At 47.3% G+C, this 15921-nt stretch overlaps 1 protein-coding gene across 1 annotated transcript in view; it reads right to left on the reverse strand.

Annotated features, from left to right (window-relative positions):
* Positions 1 to 6498: 6498 nt before the first annotated feature.
* The window catches only part of RFT1 (RFT1 homolog), a 44925-nt gene continuing 35502 nt past the window's right edge, over positions 6499 to 15921 (reverse strand). The window contains exons 11-13 of the mRNA XM_049862401.1: positions 14659 to 14764; positions 10609 to 10858; positions 6499 to 10265 (exon numbers count right to left, since the gene is read on the reverse strand). Of these exons, the coding sequence (XP_049718358.1) occupies positions 10098 to 10265; positions 10609 to 10858; positions 14659 to 14764 (524 nt within the window). The 3' untranslated portion in view covers positions 6499 to 10097. The remainder of the gene's footprint in view (positions 10266 to 10608; positions 10859 to 14658; positions 14765 to 15921) is intronic.

The following is a 15921-nucleotide window of genomic DNA, read 5'->3' on the forward strand; positions in this document are numbered from 1 at the left end:
CTGGACAAAGCCACATTCTCTTCCATCACCAGGACCCTTCTTTCTTTCTGCCTTAACCTAAGGCTGCTGGGAAATCTAAACAATCTAAATTGCTGAGGCAATTTCTGAAATTGCTGTAAATCGTTTAACAAGCATCTGAAGCATCCCTTCTCATCGGGGGAGGCACTCAGGCTGTGCCCAAAAGAGGCCATTTCCTGCAGCTCATGACCCTCCCCCGAGCTGTGGCTTTGCTTCCCAGGACCTGACCACTGGGGGTTTCCAAGATGAAGGAGGTCTTGGACCCACATCCAGATGCCTGGCTTGGCATAGTCTCCCTGCCGCTGTCCTCACCCTTCTGAGCTCCTCCGGGGCTGGGCTGAATGAAGCACAGCTTTGATGTTCCTCCTCACATGCAGCTCTGCCTTCAAGGCAAGAGGAAAGACATGTTTCCATTGAAGGAAAAACACATGCACACAGCTTCTGTGGATAGGGTTTAGGGAGGGAGGAGCATGTAGGGGGTGAAATGAATGTTCCCAGGGCCACAGCCCCCGTAAGAGATTTATAATTCCACTCACGGAGCAAACACTGGCTACCACCAGGCAGCCCCTGCTCAGTGTGTTAATTACATTCTCTGGTTTAATCCTTGCCACACCCTATGAGGCAAGTGCTATTATGCCCATTTTTGTTTACTTTCTGATAGTGTGTTTCCTTTATTTTCTTTTAATTGGCTGTTTGTACATTTTCTTTTTCTTTTTTACTGTGATTTAGATGAAAGTTTACATAGCAAATTAGTTTCTCATTAAACAGTTAATACACAAATTGTTTTGTGACCTCGGTTGCAAACCCCACAATGTGTCAACACTCTCCCCTTCTCTACCCTGGGTTCCCTGTTTCCATTCGTACAGTTTTCCTGTCCCTTCCCACTTTCTCATCTTTGCTTTAGGGCTGGTGTGCCCATTAATCTTGTAACGTAATTGAGCTATGAAGCATGTCCCTCATATGTGTTACTGTTGGCCCTATAAAAACCTGTTGCCGTCAAGTCGATTCCAACTCATAGTGACCCTATAGGACAGAGTGGAACTGCCCCATAGGGTTTCCAGGGAGCACCTGGTGGATTTGAACTGCCAACCTTGAGGTTATCAGCCATAGCACCTAACCACTATACCACCGGGGTTTCCTTACAGTGTTACTGAATATATAAATTAAGAGGAAGAGAAGCAAATGTGATAACACAAAACTGGTGAACCTAGCTAGGCAAAGGATATTTGGGCAATCATTAAACTATTATTTACACTTTTTTGTAGGTTTAAAAATTTTCAAAATAAAAAGTTGGAGGACAAATTTGCCTGTCCCACATCTGCCCTCTTATCATCTTTATTGGATCCTGCAAGGCAGGCTAGTGACAGATGAGGAAACTGAGGCATGGAGAGGAGGAAGTGGCTCTAGCAGGCCAAAAGTGGGCTGCCTTCCCACTCCTTGGTGTTGTCACCACCTGGTGTCAAGCAGATGGGGGCTCTGGGGTAAGAAAATTTTTTCAGATAAACAACAAAACAAGAACTCAAACACTCATTTTCTTGGCTTGAGAATGCAACGTTAATTTTTTTTTTTTTTTGCCAGCTTTATTTCTTCCAAATATTTCTTATTCATGCTAATAACACCTGTGTGAAACAATTTCCTTAATTCTTTAAGATGGGATGAAGACTGAGGTGGGGGAAAGCTGTAGGGAAAAGTAAATCAAGGAAGATGGGGAATAGAGTTTAAAACAATCAAATTCTGTGGATTACAAACTTTTTTTTTTCTTTTAACAAGAACCCTTCTTTGTATCAAAATTTTATACCGATCTCCAAATCACACAGTGGTTAACAATGGTGCTGCTGCAGCTGAAGTCAGAGCAGGGGCTGAGAGTCCCCTCAGAGGATTCTCCTCAAGGTCACAATGTTAAAACGACAGATCCTCCCCCCACCCACCCACCCACCCACTGGTTTAAAATAGAGGAGAACTGAGTAGAGGATGAGAAATCAGGTAGATTGGGATCGATCCCAGCTCTGCCACTTTCTTCCTAGCTATGTGGCCCTGGGCAAATCAAGCCACTTTTTTGTGCCTCAGTTTCCTCACCTATAACATGTAAACAACAAATAGACAGGGGCTGTTGTGAAGATTTTGCAGCTATTACATGTGAAGTGAATCTTCAGAAAGTACCTGGCACAATACTCCCCAACTGCTGGGGTGAGGAAGGGTCTTGTTCAAGGTCACCCAGGAAGTTAGAAAAAGGATGCCACACGGGGGTATAGCTGATGGCATGTACCAATATATTGCATCACCTAGAAAACTAAACACAGGTGAAACAAAACCCTGCTCATGTACTTCAAAAGGAAGGTGTGGATGTGGGTGACTTCCCCAGTGACAGTACGGATGGAAGCAACCCTGCAGACATGCTGCTCTGGGGTTCTCCCAGCCAGAGCCTGGCTCTCGGGCCTGCGTTTGCAGGTCTGCTGCAGGAAGAGCAGAGGGTTGGCGAGGACGAGTCGCCGGTGTGCTTGGGCATCATGCCCGCCACCCCGCCGGGAGCCAGAGCTCCAGATGACTTCGCTCACGGTTACAAGGGGAAAAATGCAAGTAGCTCTGGCCCTTCCGTAGCCCCCCACAGCCTGACATCTCACACCTGCAAGAACAACCTCTTGTCATTGGAGACATCCACTTAGGAGTCTCAGAAAACATGCAGGGAAGAAAGGAAGCTCCAACTCCAGTTCAGAAACATAAAAATGACTATGTTAACAGCGTTTGCTCCTAAAATGATGGTGTTAATGCCCTAGAGGAAACAGACAAGAAAGCTATTTAAGCTCCATTCTCTAGTTCGGATGGGGTTGCATATGGAGGACCACACTCATGTTTTTCTTCTGAAAGGTTTGGTTCTCCTGGGTCTTCGTGGTTCTCCCTGTGTGGTCTGTGCCAGCTCAGATAAGGGCCAGACAACAGTGCCATCAAGACAGGGGAAGCTAGAGAGGATCAACGCTGGGGTTTTCAACATGCACCTATCGAAAGCACTGAGGCTTCTATGTCAGGTGACTTCCCTCCCTGAGTCGTCTCGTGATTCTCCTGGGAACACAAAGTCCTTCCGACAGGGGCCCTCTGACACCCTGTATGCCATTCACCCTGGTATCAGCTTTCGTGATTTTCAAAAGCAAGCACACAAAGAAGACAGGAGTAGGTGAGCTGGGAACGAAACCAGTGCTGCCCACAGTGAGTCATGCTTTCGTTTCTGACTTCCCCCTTCTCTCCCGCCCGATGTGGCTGCGCCGCACACTATTTGTTCCACATAATTGGAAAGTGTGTCAGGATCTCCCAGACACGGACCAGAAACAAGCTACTCGGTTGTTACCTCCAACATGACTAATGCAGTTGTGTCTTAATTAGTCACTGCTTTCTGACTTCACTGACAGCATCAGAGCCCTGCAGATGAGATTAAAGGTGAGGAGCTGGTGGGAAGGAAGGGCCAGTAGTTGCCAATTTTTCAGGTCCCCTTCCTACTGAGCAAGGAGCCCTGGTGGCACAGTGGTTAAGCACTTTACTGCTAACCGAAAGGTTGGTGGCTCGAGCCCACCAGCCCCTCAGCGGGAGAAAGATGTGGTAGTCTGCTCCCATAAAGACTACAGCCTTGGAGACCCCATGGGGCAGTTCAACTGTGTCCTATAGGGTTGCTGTGAGTCGGAATCGACTCAATGGCAATGGGTCTGGCTTTTCCTACTAAGCACTGTGACCCCAGGTGGCTTTTGTCAAACACATTTTTCAGGCCAGGGCAATATTGTGACAGTAGAGTCAAAAGGGTTTAACTTTAGGACACATTTATTAGAGGGAAGGAGGAAATGAAACTAACACATGGTGGTCTAGAATGTCCCTTCACAAGTCACTGTATGTCACAGCCCTCATGCAGCTACTCTATGCCTGAGGGGCCACCCTACCCAGCCCCCACCCTGCGACAGCTGACAGGGTCAGGGAGGCTCACCTGACTCGGGCAGCCCATCCACTGGCTCACTTATAAGCCAAGACCTACAGTAGTTGCCCTCTAAAGATGACCTGGGCCCATTCCATTTCTCCTTCAGGGGCTCCTTCAGGGACTTAGAACTCAGAACACAGCCTAAAGCTGAAAGTAGAGGGGTGGGGCTGGAGAGAAAAGGGGTAGTGAAAATGATTGTCCTGTCAATAGAGGAACCTGGGCCTCTACCCTGAGAGCAGCACCTGGCTCTGGGCCCTCCTCCTCGCACTACCCACCAGCCTGACCACTCCTTATCTGAGCCCCAGGAGAGATGAGAAGTCCCCAGCATGAAGGCCGGAGGAGCACAGAGATACCCAGGAGCTGCCCCACACCTGGCCCCTGCCAGCCTCAGAGGCACCTCTTTGTTCCTCCTAATACCCCTTCCTTCCTTCCCAAGCTCCCAAGGCCTTTGTTCGTTCAGCCTCACAAGCGTAGCATCAAGGGCCCTTCAACTCTTCAGAGACCTACAGAAATGACTGAGACAGAAACAAAATTTACTGGCTCCAAAATACAAACAGAAAGTTTCAAAAGTGGTGTTAAAATGTCTGTAAACAATAACATTATGTTAATTCTTGTATACTTATAGACTCGTTATGCTCAGTGTGGGACATGGGTGTATTGTTATACGTTTGACAAGCTGCAGGGTGGGGTTTCCAAAAGTGTGCCGAGCCTTCAGAGGTTGGGACAGAGTTATGGGGCACTGACTCTGCACAGGGCCTTTCAGATGAAAGGAAAGGCCTAACACCCTATATCTCATCTTCAGCACTTTGCATCGAGCCACACTGCCCAAGAAGGATGCAGAAGTCAACAGGCAAAGAATCAACTGCATTTTGGGACAGCGGCACCAGCAACTCCTGCTAATTCATCTGGAGGATAATTAAGAAGTATTTATAAAACTTCCTTCATTGGGTCCCTAATGGAGACTCAATTACATAAAGAGCCCACTAGTCCAATTTTGCTCTGATGCACCCAGACAATTCTGGTTAAAAATGAACGACACTGAATAGTGGGATTGATTATGCCAAGGTAATTGGGTATGAACTGATGATACGAATCTTTCCTCTCCCCAAATTCTTCAAATAAAGCATCATTTCTGCTATCCGTGAAGTTAATTAGCAAGTAAAATATTTACAACATTAAGGGCTAATTCACCCAGGTACAGTAAATAACAGTAAGACAATACTTTTTCATCTGCGTCTGATTGGCTTAGAAGTCTCATTTCCAAATTAAATATGAGTCTCAGTTCCCTTCAGGACACTCATGGAATATTCAGGATGTAGAAGCGCTGTTTCAGAGCAGTGTTCCTGTTCAGCCACTCTTTCCAGCTGGGATTTGCTGCCAGAAATTTCCAGGGAGCTTCCGACATGTCTTAGCTCCTCTTCTCCCCATACTGGATCCTCTCTGAAGGCTCCACAGGCCTCCTGGGTTCATTTGCTTTCTAGAATCCTGCCTCAAGGCCATTGAGAACCTTGCAAGGAGCATCCTGAGCCCATGGTCCCTCTCAGAGGCCTGGCTGTAATGGTGGGCCAGCTCCCAAAGGTTCTCAAGACTGAGCTCCTGGTCGGAGATCTCACCAACAAATCCCTCCAGCTGGACACCCAGGCTTGCACCCTCCACGTCCTCTTCACTCTGCCATCAATGCTGGGTATTGCCCCTCCACCTCCAGCCTGGCCTCCCCAAGCAGTAGAGTTCTGTAAGTATGTGAAATGTTTCTCCACTCCTGTTCTTTCTTTTCTTGGGTTCCTGCCCCGCCGTCAATCATGGCTTGTTTTCAGTCATGGCTCTTCCCAGACTGTTCACTTCCTATTTCCTCCATGTAACTGAATTCCATCCATCCCAGAGGCCGCTTGGCAGTACTCAGAGCTCCCCAGCTTTTGGGCCTGTGCAGCCTCTCACCTGAGCCCCCCACTTCAGGTCCTGGATGCTCCCGGCTCCCCTCTCTTTCTCAACATCAAAAGGTGCTCAGAAAAGACTCCCCAGTGGGGTTTTTTTTTACATTGTGGTGTGAATGAGTCATGGAGTCCTTCTCTGGGGGTCTGAATTTCCAGGCTCCTCTCCACTTAGGGAAGAACAGCTTTTGATCCCACAGAAAGGAAATTTAAGCTGAGGAAGATGTAAGGATGGAGGGACTGCCCTGGACCCCCTAAACTCATGTTGCCTAGGCCAACCCTTGCCCTACCGGCTCCTGAAGCTAGTTCTGGCCTGTCAAAGAATGGCTGCTTACTAAATAAATGAGTAAGAGAGGAGCGGCTCAGACAGAAATGACAGGCAAGTACAAAAAGCAGTGGGAGACCCTCCTCAGGGGTGAAGGGGAAAGAGGGGAGTAAGATGCCAGGCCTTCCAATCTCACAAGCAGGAGGCTCCCTGCAGAGGTCAGAAACTGGCCTTCTCTTTCAAAGTCAGTAATCACATACTCAAGCGATCTGTTGTACTCAAACGGTTCTACACTCAAGCTATTCGCCCACCTTCCTTATAAATCTCAGGAGTTTTTTTTTTTTTTTGAGGGAGGGGGTATAAAAGAAGAAAGATTCATACAAAAACATGAAGAAAATAATTTATTCATTTTAAAACCAGGGAATTGAACTGAAAGTAGCAACATGAAAAAGGAGAGGAAAAAGGAAATGCCTGGCTTAACTGAGGTAGTGAGAGGCAGAAGCATCAGCACCTCCAAAGCTGAGTTGCCATTCAGTGAGCACCAAAGAGTGCAGCATCTTCCCCTTACTGAGGGACCACTGGGCTGTCTCAGGTCACCAACACGGGTGCGGCCAGAGGAGCACAAAAGTCAGCAATGCTGTTATTCTCACCACCAAAGGCATCTTTGTTTCATCAAAGAACCTGTCTTAGAGATTGGTTTCCATGGGGAAGTAGCCCCATGAGACTTTAGGTGGTATTTGAAGACAAAGGTGTGATTTTCCCCCAAAATCTTCTTGGGTAAAGTGAGGCAGCCTGGCACACATGTATGCAAGCGTCCTGAGGTGACAGGTGAGCTCTGGGGGGTGGGTGCAGGAGCCACCGCAGAAGCAGTGGTCAGGTCCAGTGAAGTGAGCTTCAGGGTACGGCCTCTGAGAACTGTAAAGGGCTTGCTGCTAGAGTGCCACGGGCCCAGGAGGCAGACGTTAGTAATGGGAAAATACCTGCTCCCAGATAACACTCAGCCACGGGAAGCACTCTTCCTATAAGCAGGGAAGCAGGACACAGAAGGAGTCTTGGGCTGCTGTCCCAGCTGGCCAGCTTCCAAGGCTGCAGAGGAGCTGGCCTTGACTGCAGCAGCCCTGTGCTAACAGCAGTGCCAGGTGGACCACACAGCAATGAGAAAATGAGGGCACGCTGTCAGCTGCAGAGTCTCCCTCCGTTGCACGGGACGTTGGTGGCTCTGCTTGCAAAGCAGCTAAGAAGGCAGGAATGCGGCCCTGCAAGGGCAGCTGTCTTCCGGGAGCAGAAAACGGACCTGGTGAGCATGTGCATGCCTGAGCCCTGACACTGCACAGGATGGCAGGGTGTGACAGTGCTTCTCTAACCTTGGCCATGTCATGGTCGTGTGGGCTTGCCAAAAAGCTGATCCCAGAGCCCTGCCCACGGAGACGCCGACTCTGAGGTCTGGAGTGGTGCTGGGAACCTACATTTCTAAGCTGTAATTCAGGTGACTCTGAGGCAGGCAGCCTGAGGACCACGTTTTGAGTTTGGGGTCAAGTGGGTATGGGGTGGGTGGTAGATTTCCAGCGGTGGGGAGAGTGGTCAATAGCAGTAGAGGAGGGGCTCGTAAGGGCCGAGTGCCCACTTCTGTGCACTTAGGGAACAGAGCAGACATGGGAGGGACCAAGGGCTGCCACTGTGTGTGCCACCTACCCAGAGGCAATCAGTTTTTCTTGGCCCGTATGCCCCTGCCCTACAGAAGCATGACTGAGACCATGCTTTTGGAGGGTCTCTGTTATGGATTGGATTGTGTCCCCCAAAAATGTGTGTTAACTTGGCTAGGCCATGATTCCCAGTATTGTGTGATTGTCCACCATTTTGTCATCTGATGTGATTTTCTACGTGTTGTAAATCCTACCTATGACGTTAATGAGGCAGAATTAGAGGAAGTTATGTTAACGAGGCAGGACTCAATCTGTAAGATTAGGTTGTGTCTTAAGCCAATCGCTTTTGAGATATAAAAGAAAGAAGCTAGCAGAGAGACATGGGGACCGCATACCACCAAGAAAGAAGCACCAGGAGCACAGGGCATCCTTTGGACCCTGGGTCCCTGCACTGAGAAGCTCCTCAACCAGGGGAAGATTGGTGACAAGGATCTTCCTCCAGAACCAACAGAGCTGGGACCCTGAATTTGGACTTCTAGCCTCCTAAACTGTGAGAGAATACATTTCTCTTTGTTAAAGCCATCCACTTGTGGTATTTGTGTTATAGCAGCACTAGGTGACTAAGACAGCCTCCAACTGCTCAGTGGTACCTGTTTTTCCCCCAGTTAGTCCAAAGCATCCTCCCTCTGAATAGATAAACAGACAAGCCCCAGTCTTGGTGCGCTGATGTGTCTAGATCCTTTGTCCCTCAGCCTGGGCTCTGGGCTACTGGATATCTAAATGAATGCATTTTAATAAAGCACAGCCTGGAACAAGTTACCCTTACTGGCCCAGATGAACAACCTGCTTTCTAGGTGTAAACACGGAGGGTACGGTGACATCGGGCCACTTGATTATTAACTACAGTATTAGCATCCAAGATATAGTTTGTGCACCTAACGCCAAAGGTTAATCACATCCAAAAGGAATTAACACATTAATAAAACAGAAGGACACTTTACTGCCCTGGAACAATGCTCAGTGAGCTCAACTGCAGGGTGCAGGGAGGTGAGGCTTAGCCTGGGCTCACACCGCAGCCTGGAGGGCCAGGGAGGGGAGGCTTAGCCTGGGCTCACACCGCAGCCTGGAGGGCCAGGGAGGGGAGGCTTAGCCTGGGCTCACACCACTGCCTGGAGGGCCAGGGAGGGGAGGCTTAGCCTGGGCTCACACCGCAGCCTGAAGGGCCAGGGAGGGAAGGTTTAGCCTGGGCTCACACCACAGCCTAGACGGCCAGACCCCCAGGTCTGCCATGCTTGTCCTAGGGCTAGGATTCGATTGTATCAACGAATGCTGGAAGCAATAGGTCAGTGGGAGGCACCTGACTCAGTAATATTTGCTGTACAGAATTGACCTGGAGTATTTCATTCTGGTTAGAAAAGAAGATCCAACTATTCAACTTTAGTTGTCATCCGTGCAACTTCCATGTGAAAACGTATGCCCAGTTGCAAAGCACCATTCCCTTCGGGGGACAAAATAACTCACTCTGGATCACAATATCCTTCAAAACCCCCCTCTTTTGGATGGCCGGTTCAGGGGTCTTCAGCCACTTTCACCCACCCTTCAATCTACAAAAGCTGAGGCCCTTGTGGGTAAGGCGCTGTGCTGGCCTGGGGACACAGCAGTGAACGCGCCAGGCCTGATTCTCCTGAGTTAACTCTGGGAAATGTGAGCTGCAAATTTCACCTTTTCATTTCTTGGATTTCTCACTGAGAAGCATTTTTCTATCTCTAAAAGCCCAGACCACAGCACAGACACGGGGGAAGCCACACTTCAGGGCCATGCTGCGTTCTTGCTCTGCGAAGAGCCTCAGGTCTCCTTCCTTCTTTTAAGTAATAGGATAAAGTATTCCACCAAGGGTAAAATGGCTACATCTTGTTTTCTGGGCCAGATGATTACTAACTATTAACATCTCAGACAGTTTGTTGGAGCCCATAGTTCCAAAAGTTAATCACACCCGAAAGGAATTAACTCGTTAATAAAAAAGAAAAATGTTGATAAAAAAGATTACTGTATCTTTAAAAGGGTCTTTTGTTCTTAATTTAAAAATAAGAATCCTCACTCGTGTGTAAGACTTCCAATGGATAGTACAGTTTTAGCCAGTGGTTCCCTCGGATATCTCACTTGGCTTGGGTTGGTCTCACTCCTCTGCAGACCCCTCAGCAGGGCTCTTCTGTGCAGATAACCTGTTCTGCCCAAAAAAGTGCCCCACAACTGGTCCAGGCACCATAGGCATCCACGTATCCTCGACATCACATTGTTTTGTCGGTGGGTCTAGGCACACCTAACTGAGTCCTAAGAAAGTGGATCAGCTTGGTCTCCGTGAAGAATGCCATCCCAAGAGTCACTCCCAAACAGAAGGCCCCCACAGCAATGTGTGCCAGCCTGGCTGGCCAGCCCTGCTCACAGCAGAGGAACACCTGAGGGAGGAAACCATTGTCATTGCCATGGTCTCGGGCTGTGCCCTGGCTCTTCCATCCATACCTCCCTTCACTGGGGCAGGTCAGGGAAGGCAGAGGCCCTACCATTCCAGCTTCCAATTCAGATAAAAGACATAATTACTGCATACTGGGAGCCTACTTTTTTCCGACTGGTAGCACTGTCTTGTCACAGTCTATCGTTAAGACGCTGCCCCAGAGGCTAGGGGAAGGGCGTGGAGGAGGCAAACAGTTGGTTCAGGCAGAGCAGGAAGGGGAAGCCTAGAGGCAGGGACAGTGGACAGACTACGAATGCATGTGATATGAAGGCTGCAGGGGGTCTCACCTCTGAAACACCAGTAATGCCACCACTGAGGGCAAATGCACCAAGGAGGACTGGCGACAGGTACAGGCCAGCCAGAGGCCTGTAGGGGCTGTCTCGGTAATAGCGGTGGATGAAGCAGAGGCTCTTTGTGATCCGAATGCCCATGTTAAGGCAGTTGGCCAAGATGAAGCCCACACTACCACACCAACAGGTCAGGAGATAGGAGAACACCAGGAAAGAGGATGACAGAGCCAGCATCGTGAAATTGTACCTGGGGAGAGAGAGACAAGGACAGTGGGTACGTGGTCCTAAGGCAGCATTGCCACAAAAAAAATTTATTTAAGTGGCTGTGAACATGAACTCACAGAAAAGAACCTCAGCTATACATATTACATGAAAATGTCACTGTCCTGGGAATTTAAGCCATAGAATCGTAAACTTTTTGAAGTCATCCCCACCCAAATCCAAGTAAAGTGGCAACAATGAATAAAACCGATAGCTAATTCATGCTGATCCGAGCAAGGACAAATTCCAACAGTACAGCCTCTTTGATGAGGCTATCTGGGAGGAACTGATCATGATGAGGCCAGCTGCTTTCCACCACAAGAGGGCTCTGCAGCTGCCGAGCGTCCCAGAACTTTAGAGGTATAATCCACCTCAGGAAAAGACGGGGATTTGAAAGGTGCAATTAAAATACCATTTTCTCAATCACTGCAAAATTATTAATCAGTGACAATAATGACTATTTTATAAGGTTTGGTTAACGTAACCAGTAAATTATTTATGAATGCTTATTTCTCCATGCCCCAAGAAGATACTAGACTTAAAATCAGGCTTATCAAAGGATGGCTGGATGGTCAAGGGTGTCCCCTGCAGCAACAACACAACCATCTTGCAGTGGAAGCTGGTTAAATACCACCGGGCACAGCCACACCGTGCAGCCTCTACAGCCCTGAAAAGAAGGGTGCTGGTCTCTTAAGTGCCAAAATGAGAAGACTGCATGCATCCTCCAGTCAACATCTATGAAGTCCAACTTCATGTTGGGCACTCAATGGCCAAGAAATTGGACAAAGAAGCTGTCTATCTTGAGCCTTTGCACCATTGTACCCCCTGCATGGCAAACTCTGCCTCCATCTTTTCATGGCGGACTCCTCTTGATCATCCAGGCCTCAGCTTAAATGCCATCTCCTCAGTGGAGCCTGCCCAGGTTACCCAATATAAAAGGGCCCCTACTCTCACCACATAGCCCTGTTTCAGTTTTCTGCACACCATGTTAAATTTCTTATTTATTCACTTGCTCACTATCTGCTTCCCCCACTAGAACATCCGCCCTCCAGGAGAGCAGGGATCTAATCTGTCTTGTTCACTGCTGTCTTCCCAGAGCTCAAAACAATGCCTGATAATGGGGGGGGGGGGGGCGGTACCCAGAACCCACTGCTGTGGAGTCAATTCTGACTCATAGTGACCCTTTAGGACAGAACAGAACTGCTGCATAGGGTTTCCAAGGAGCGCCTGGTGGATTTGAACTGCAGATCTTCTTGGCTAGCAGCTGTAGCTCGCCATAGCTCTTAACCACTGTGCCACTAGATGTTCAAAAAATATTTGTTGAGTGAACAAAAGAAAATAGGATGTCCTTAACAAAACAAAAAAAAAATTCAATAGGGTATAATGAAAATTCCACCAATCATATTCTAAAAATACTATGAGGTTATTAAAAAAAAAAAGAAACAGCTTGTAACTAAGGAAGTTCTAACATTTCACATCCAGTCAATGCACTGTTTTTATTTAGAAAAAACACTGGTTAACCGGAATTTGGTTTAGTAAAAGTCCCTCTTTTTATCAATGTTTTATTGTTAATTCAGATCTGAAATGTCCAGTGTGAAATCATCTTCATCAATCATAACATTTAACTAAGCTACCCAATTCTACAATGAAAGCCCTTACTAGAATTTAATGTCTGGTTAAACTCACACAGACAAAAAACCACCAGGGCCTGTAACGAGCTCAGGGGCTCCATGTGCTCCAAGCAGAGCCAGGGGCTTGGGGCCCAGACAGAACTAGGGCTGCTATGTTTAAGACATGTCTGAAGACTGTACTTAGAGTCCCGTTTTAATCTTAGGGGAAGTGATTACCCCAGATGAGAACTGCATTAGAAGGTGTTCTGTCTTTTCTCTATGCTGACTAATGCCCTGAAAATAATTTTTCCAGATGTTTATATGCTGTCAAAATTCCACTACAACTGACTTAAAAGGTTGTTTCCTTTGGTTCAATGTCACAGAAGAGGAAAGAAAGCAACTAGCCATTGTCTATACTCCCTTGTGGTTCGGTGGTAAAATACATTTTTTAAACATTTTAAATGGGCTTGTTGTTGACTTTCTCCCTCAAAGCTAATGCTAAGTTATTGTAACAAAATTTCTTTTAAAGAGATAGACTCCTAGTCCTTAGCAAGTTTTACATTGTATTAAAAATCATTCAATATTAGACACAGCTTTCAAATAAAAAATTTTTCTTCTCAGAGTTAAGTAGGCCTTTTCATCCATTGAAAAAAAGAATGGACTTATAGACATTCTGTAGCTATAAATTTATCTATTGGAAGTAAAAAAAAAAAATCTAGACTACTATCTTAAAACTACAGGTTGCAATCTAGTAGTAGGTTAGGAAATCAATCTAGTGAGTCATTTTGGAAAAGATGAAGTAAAACAGAATAAAAACCATCAGCGTATCCTGCGCTGGGTAATCACTGCTTTGTGAAACCTTTTGCTGTTTCAGTTACATACACCTAAGTGTTAACAGGTCACAGTGCTCCATGTATTTTTTGCTGTGAAAGCTGGTTTGGGCCAGCAGTTCCCAAAGCCCTAGCTATCATCAGAATCCCCAGGAGCTCTGCAATAAAACAGATGCCCTGGCCCGAGCCCCCTAAAACTCTAACTCAGTTGGTCTGGGAGGAGCTTCCTAGGGGCATCTGATCAGTCTGGGCTGGAACTTGCTGGTCTAGACTCTAGTTCTCAACCAGTGTGAGGCAAAGTCCCCAAGCTTCTCCGTGAGCCAGCTCCAGATGGGAAGCAAATAGAGGCTGCTCTAAGAGGAAGGGCTCCCCAGCTCTTTGAGCCACCTTTCCCTGTCCTACTCCACCACTGGGCCTCAAATGGTCTCAACAGCACTCGAGGCATTACAGAGGCAGTATGAAAACCCTCAGGGACCCAGGGCTCAAAGGGCCGCTAGCTCATCACCTTCACCCACCCTCTTACACTCTTCTCTGTCTTCCTCTCTTCTTTTCCCCTATCAGTTCTATCCTTCTCCTTAACCTCATCCTAGAGAGAGTCTCTCTCACAGTGATTACTGCCTGGCTACTTTTTGGCATTTGGAACAAGCAGCAGACGATCCTAGGTGTGGGACAGAGGCTCTTAGCAAGGACTTCACATCTGAGTCACTGAGGAGCTTTTAAAGCATATACATGTGTGCAGGGGGTCCCTGCTGATTCCACAGGAGTGGTGGCAGAGACAGCAGTGGAGGTAGGGTGGGCACGAATCTGTATTTCTAACAAACTCCATGAGGGATTTTGACTCATAGCCAGGGTTAAGGACCACTGGCTGAGGGTCTCGGGCAGGGTCCTGACCCAGTCAATGGATGGGAAAAAAAGGTGGCAAGATGTGTACGTGGATTTGGGTCTTTTTCTGAGGAGAGGGGTCACAGAAGCCCTGGGATTCCCAAGGACGTACAAATGGGTTGAGGGCCACTCTTGGGGGGAACCGGGCAAGGAGCTGGAAGAAATCAAGCTTGTCTAGCGACTGACTCTGCACCCCTTCAGGGCTGATATTTCTCCCCCACAAAGTGAGACTAAGAGTACTTGTTGCCTTCCAGTTGCACTGTGGGGGCATGAACTGAAGCACGCCTGTGCAGTGGAGATCCCGGGGGAGGGCACCATGCTAGGGGCCTAAAGTTTACCTCTAAAAGGGTAATCTAAAAGGGTCATCTGTAAAAGCACACTCAGGATAAACAGAAAAAAGATCAGCAAGTTGTTTCATTTTGCCTGAAGGCCATAATTAAGGGTGTACCTTGTAGGATACGCACCTGTCGACCTCCTTTTTGCTCATGGCAGCAAATGTGAAACATTCGGTCACTCCATTGATGGCAAGCAGAAGGACATAGAGACAATAGGAACGCAGCAAAACAGGACCTAAAAGGAAACAATCCACCAAGACTCCAGAGCCCAAACAGAGGTCCATACGCACCCTCAGCTCTGCTGGGTGCTCAGAGAACACCAGAACCCTGTCATCAGCCCTGCTGGTATCATCAGTGGACAAACCGCACACTCGAGCCTATGGCCCTCATTATCTACACAGTGCCCCAGCATTCCATGACACTGACTAAAATAAAGAGCTAGAGCAAAAGGAAAATTATGAATAAATGTACAGATCTCTTGCTTAACAACTAAAAGCTTATCTGGCCATTGACAAAAATCTTCTTGCTTTTTAACCAGCATAAAGAGGGCTGCTAGATTGAACATTCAAAGCCTTTAATGGTTGTGTGTGTTAAGAGAACCTTGGTTGAACAGCTCCTCAAGAAAAGACCTTGAGGAAAAGCCCAGGCCAGCAGGAAACTACTGAGACACCAACATCCACAAATTTGCAATCAGAACCAGAGCCCATAATGTTATTTTCTTCCCTTAAAAAGACGTGATGCCATTCTACAGCTAATAAACAAGCTTTGCAAAAGTCTACTAACAAAAGAACAAGGGCCTTCAAAATAGGATTGATCCTCTTTATTAAGAGGGCCATTATCAAGAGTTAATATCTCTAATAAAACAAACGCACACTCAAACTATGATGCAGAAACTCCACTCCAAGGTATATATTCAACAGAAATGAACATACATGTTCACGAAAACACCTGTACAAAAACATTCATAGCAGTTTTATTCAGAATAGCCAAAACTGCCCGTCAACAGGAGAAAGGATAAACATGCTGTCATGGACTGAATTGTGTTCCCCAAAAGTATGTGTCAACTTGGTTAGGCCATTATTCCCAGTACTGTGTGACTGTCCACCGTTTTGTCATTTGGTGAGACTTCCCTATGTGTTGTAAACCCTATCACTACGATGTAATAAGATAGATTAGCGGCAGTTATATCGATGAGATCTACAAGATTAGATAGTGTCTTAAGCCAGCCTCTTTTGAGAGAAGCGAGCAGAGAGACATGGGGACCTCACACCACCGAGAAAGCAGCACCGGGAGCAGAGCGCATCCTTTGGACCTGAGGTTCCTGTGTGGAGAAGCTCCTCGACCAGGGGGAGATTGAGGACAAGGACTTTCCTCCAGACCTGACAGACAGAG

This window comes from Elephas maximus, chromosome 20 (assembly GCF_024166365.1).
Source record: "Elephas maximus indicus isolate mEleMax1 chromosome 20, mEleMax1 primary haplotype, whole genome shotgun sequence".
NCBI classification, from domain to species: domain Eukaryota; kingdom Metazoa; phylum Chordata; class Mammalia; order Proboscidea; family Elephantidae; genus Elephas; species Elephas maximus.